This window comes from Penaeus vannamei, chromosome 30, assembly GCF_042767895.1.
Source record: "Penaeus vannamei isolate JL-2024 chromosome 30, ASM4276789v1, whole genome shotgun sequence".
NCBI lineage: Eukaryota > Metazoa > Arthropoda > Malacostraca > Decapoda > Penaeidae > Penaeus > Penaeus vannamei.
Window position 1 is genome coordinate 30848249 of NC_091578.1, and position 5243 is coordinate 30853491.

At 36.3% G+C, this 5243-nt stretch overlaps 1 protein-coding gene across 3 annotated transcripts in view; it reads right to left on the reverse strand.

Annotated features, from left to right (window-relative positions):
• Positions 1–255: 255 nt before the first annotated feature.
• Positions 256–5243, reverse strand: part of dom (domino helicase) — a 39146-nt gene continuing 34158 nt past the window's right edge. For 2 of the 3 annotated variants that reach the window (XM_027374749.2, XM_027374750.2), the window contains exons 26-33: positions 5218–5243; positions 4889–5028; positions 3959–4039; positions 3613–3777; positions 2908–3132; positions 2125–2355; positions 1659–1835; positions 256–1389 (exon numbers count right to left, since the gene is read on the reverse strand). The exon at positions 5218–5243 is cut by the window's right edge and continues 848 nt beyond it. In XM_027374749.2, coding sequence (XP_027230550.2) covers positions 1093–1389; positions 1659–1835; positions 2125–2355; positions 2908–3132; positions 3613–3777; positions 3959–4039; positions 4889–5028; positions 5218–5243 — 1342 coding nt within the window. In that variant the 3' untranslated portion in view covers positions 256–1092. The remainder of the gene's footprint in view (positions 1390–1658; positions 1836–2124; positions 2356–2907; positions 3133–3612; positions 3778–3958; positions 4040–4888; positions 5029–5217) is intronic. The other variant, XM_027374751.2, reaches the window with a different exon arrangement.

Below are 5243 nucleotides of genomic sequence, written 5' to 3' on the forward strand. Positions count from 1 at the left end.
AATGGATATCCTGTCTACAATATTTAATTGAGCAAGATGGTGCATCCAACATATTTCATTAATTACTATGTGACATTGCATTATATGGAGTAAGATGTATCCAATGTATCTTATAATTTACCTTGTATCAATGAATTATAATTCCTTTATATAATGTCATATAATCCTATACATGAAATTATAAACTTTGTATGTTTACAGAACTTGCAACAAAAGGATAAAACTTGCAATAAAAGGATAATCAAGAAAAGCATGTTTATCTTCAAAGCATATATTTATAAATATAAAATAATTTTACTCATAAGGACTTCCATAACTGTAATCAAAGAAATTTCAAGCCAAGTACATATGCATTACACATGATGAACACCACACCTGATCAGGATCATGGATGTCTACTAGTACCACACTAAACCAGATAAGAGGCATTGAATGTTTCATGGCTTCATCCAACAGGATGCTCTACACATACCTCTGCTCCAATAGCCAATGTAGGTGTGGTACTAGCACCAGACTTGCATGTGTCTGGCATAAGCATGCAACTTGCTGTTAATCCTTTTTCGAGAAACAAATCAACTCCATTGAGTCATCACAATTTCCGATTCATGAACATTAAAAAATACCACACCTAATGTTACCGGTGGAAAATGATAGTGATAATGAGAGTGATTATGGTAATCTGTCCCACCTTAAATCAAATATTGGTCTGAGGTAACCCATATACACAGTGATGACATAAAATGTCAAAATGGAGAACATTATACATTTTTTTGTTTATTTTTTGTATTTGCATTGCAAATTATTCACATTTATTCACATATTCATCATTACATACATATACATATAATGATGATCAAGAAATGCTAATGGCAATATGTACATATGACAATACAAATTATTGTTAATACAATAAATATGTATCACTAATTATAAGTCATTTCAGCAATGATTAAAATGACTGATGATAATAATCATAATAAAAAAATCTGCTAATAATGTTGACAAATTCTATCAATAATAATAATAAAAAAAATATACTAATAATATTGTCAAATTCTCAATTCACTCGTCATTAAACTGTAGCAGTCATGTTCACTGACTCCCGCCTGGTTGCTGTCCTTGTTGCTGAGTCTGCTGTTGTCCTTGCTGTGTTTGGGTTGTTTGCTGGGTCTGCAGAGCTGATGTCTGTATTCTGACGGGACTCTGTGTGGGTGTCCTCACTGCTACAGACATGGGCTGGCCCTGAAGTGCTGCAGAAACCTGTGACAGGATTGCTGGATTCGCCATCTTGCCAGCCTGCAGTGCCAGGGCTGAGGGGGAGGAACGTTCACCGGCACTAACACGAATGCCTGAGTTGCCTCCAACCACAGAAGACCCAGCAGAAACAACCTGGAATCAAATTCATATTTTAATATCATACTGATTTCTGACTATTTCAATCTGGATCAACATTTTCATTTATGGTGATCTATATGTAGCATTCTTGCCTCCCCTACTCTCCAAAGAGAGATATATATACAGCAAAAATATTTCTACTCTAAGACATTGGAATTATCTAGTATGTATCTAGATTGCATTTTGCAGTATTTTGAAGGTAAACATATCAATAAATATCAATCTGAATTTGCTGTGGTGCAAATGTGGTCCATGCATATTACCTGAATGGTCTGCTTTATGGGTTGAGGCTGGTGCTGGTGAGAGGCAACAGTCATAGGAACAAGCTTCGTGCTGTGAGAGGTGGTAATTCCCTGGGCACCAGATGCTGTCACATTTGTCCCTGACACACTTCCTCCTGCTACTGCCTTCCCTACAACTGTGCCACTTACTGTCCCACCCTTCAGAGAAGAAAACAATATATGAATATATATGTAACTACCAATATTCAGTTCTTTTTCTGTATCTATAATCATCTCAGGAACTTTTGCGTTTAAAATGTTCTTTTTATATCTCAACCCTTTTATCTTCTTGTTACCTTGTGTAAGTGAAGCATGCAAGTCTGAGTGCACACACTTAGCATTCGTACAATGTTCAGAACAATCCTAATGACTTGTATTATGTATTATGCTGAGTTATACTGCAGCCTTGCAGAATAATGAGTTGACTGGACATCACTTCCAAACTTACCTGTGTAATGTGTTGAATGGTATGTGGAACTTGCTTGAAAACCTGCTGTATCTGCTGAACAGTGACCTGAGACATCTGCTTCTGACTGCCACCTTGCACTATCTGCACTGTGCTCAGGCCAGTGCCACCAACAGCTTTTCCACCCAACTGTAGGCCAACAGCACCTTTCACCCCGACCAACGATCGTTGCTTAGCTAACAACTGTTGTGGCAAGGGGATATTACGTACAGTCTGGAATGAAATTGCATCTTCAAGTTTAAAACACTAGATCCATAAGCAAAATACAATACAGGAGACAGAGGAGTCAGGGTAGTCACATCAGGACTGAAGCCAGCTTTAATGCTTACCATATCAATAGGATTGAAAAGAGTTGCTACTAGAAAAAATAGGGTACTTCAAAAAATATTGAGGAGGATGCACTTGGAGTAAGTGTCACAGTACAGTGACTTGGAAGTATGGAAAATTGAGATGGTAAAGGGATGCTGTGAGTGGAATTGGGAAAAAAAGAAAAGGAAAAAAATCCATATAACAGGTTACATGCACTAACATTTTATTGTAATAATTTATGTTCTGTATATTATACTGTCCTTGCGTTGCCCACATCTGTTGAAGAAATACTGGGTTTTACACTTCCTTATGTCAAAATGCAGTATGCACTTCCAGCAGGTTTGGATGATTGCTAAACAAGTCTTATAAACTGTATATTATATTGATCTCTCTGCCTAGGAAAAAAGGATACTTTAAAACTACTTATAACAATAACAACTTCAGTTTCCCACAAACCTGCTGTGTGGTGTTAGCCTTTGCTACCGTGGCAGCAGTGGTCACTCGGGCTTGAGGAAGTGTTACATTTATGGCTGAAGCAGGAAGTGTCACTGATGTGGGTGTGTGCACTAAGGTGGATGGAGCACTGACAGTCTTCACAAGTGTGGCTACAGGAGTGCCTCCTCCACTTGCCCCACCTTGCACCTGTAGACCTGCTAATAACTGTGCTGATGGTACCTGCACCTATAATAAAAAATTAAGAATATCTGCTTTAAAAAATGAATATAATAAATAAATAAATAAACAAAAACAAAAATGAAAATAAAAAAAAACTCAATCCATGTTTTAATCTATTGGGTCCAGGTGATATGACCATCATGTCACGGAAAAATATGGTCGAGGGCTGTGGTGACGTGCTGTCCTGAAAAATTTGGCTGAAGGCGTGGGTGATGGGAATAACTCACAAACAGTGCACAAAGCTCTAGGAGGAAAATTATATTCAGTGGGCATTTAAAGAAAACTGAAATTTTCTAATGCAAAAATGTGAAATAATAAGCACACATAATGCACTTACTGATATTTTTATTGCACACAATTCCAGACTACCTTCAAAGATATCATGGAGTCTGTGCAAGGAAAATGGTCTATTACCATCATGATATAATACGTCAAATGAGAAATATAGACCTTGAAAAACAGTAAAAAAGCAAAAAATATAATTACCTGAGTCACTTGACCAGATTTATTTATCTGTTGTTGCTTGAAGAAAGCAGCAACTTCCCGTTCAGTCACAGTTCGTGTTACAGCTTTTCCTGTTGCCACAACACCACTGGCACCAGCTACAACTGTTCCAGGTTTTACGAGCTGTGTCCTTCCAGCTTGACTCACCTGTTTGAAAGTGAATAGATGTTTTAATCCAGAAGAGCATATCAAAGACATTTCTTCTATATTCTCAAAAAAGAAAAAAGAAAGAAAGAAAGAAAGAAAGAAAGAAAAAAAAATGGTAGCTTCATCAAATTTGAGAGAGAGATTTACCACTCAAACAAAGTCTTTAATCCCTATGCTTTACCTGTATAGCTGTCATACCAGCCAAGGTCCCTCCAGAGACAGCAACTTGTACCTTTTGCGTTGTTCCAGCCTGTCCTGCAATCTGTGTATATGAACAGACAAGTACATTAGCTTGCACAGCTAAAAATTTAAGTTATGCACAATTTTTGAAGTTGCTGTCCGCCTTCCAAGCAATTCTTTAATATAAAAAACAACCACAATTATAATGCACTTAAAAAACTAAAGTTCCTTTAGCTTCAACATCCATCATACCCTGTTTTATCAATTTTTTATTCCCATTCATAAGAACTATGACACAAGAAGAGGAAAAGAACTTGTGAAAAGTATAACCAAGTAGTTCCACTTCCACTTAGCCTACTGAACCCAAAAATGAGATTGACTTTCTCCCATGAGTAATCTAATCAATATTAATATGAGGGGAAATTTGGTTTTACTTCTGGTAATTACAGCAATGGAAGTAAATTATACAAATAATTATGTATCTACCTATATTTGATATATATCACAATGTACTCTTATTGGCTAAATGTGGTGACATCATTAATTCCACCCTTGTTTTGACCCGAACAATTTGTTTTACTTTATGGTAATTGTTATTTCAGTGCATTTTCTTTGAAAATGGTTCAGTAATAACAATGGTAAAAAAAGCAATATTTGCGAAGAATAACTGATAGGGCAGGGTTTAGCTCAGAAGTTGGTAAATAACATTTTCTTCAAGATGGATATGTCTACCTATGTAAAGATACCTTAGTATAAGGTATCAAGAATTCTTTTCTGTACTATTATGTCAATATGTGGATAATATAAGAAAAAAGAACTTATTGTCCAGTTCATGAAAGCGTTATGGTAGTAAATAGTAAACATAAGCTATTTCAGTGACCTGATGTTCAAATATTTGCCTAGTCTTTTGCAGACCAGATCTAAACTGTACCTGGACTCGTTTGATGGACTGGTCTCCAGTTGTTACTACCTTTCCTTGTTGCTGCAAAGCCAGAGCATGCCTAGCATGGGCTTGCTGTTTCAGGTACTGCAGTTGTGCTGGAGTAAGAGATCGTGAGACCCCTGTTAAACCTATTAATGTAACGAAAGAAAGAAACAACTTTATTTTCTACAAAAAGGTTTAGCTGTAGAAAAAATAATTCCAAATCATAATTAGCACAATGATCAGAAAATTATAACAGTAAATGATACCATATAATACATCATGAGTAAAAGATCAAGAAGTAATTATACAACATTCTACTCTCATGAAAGGTATACCTTTCTGTGTGGATGACTGAGAGGAG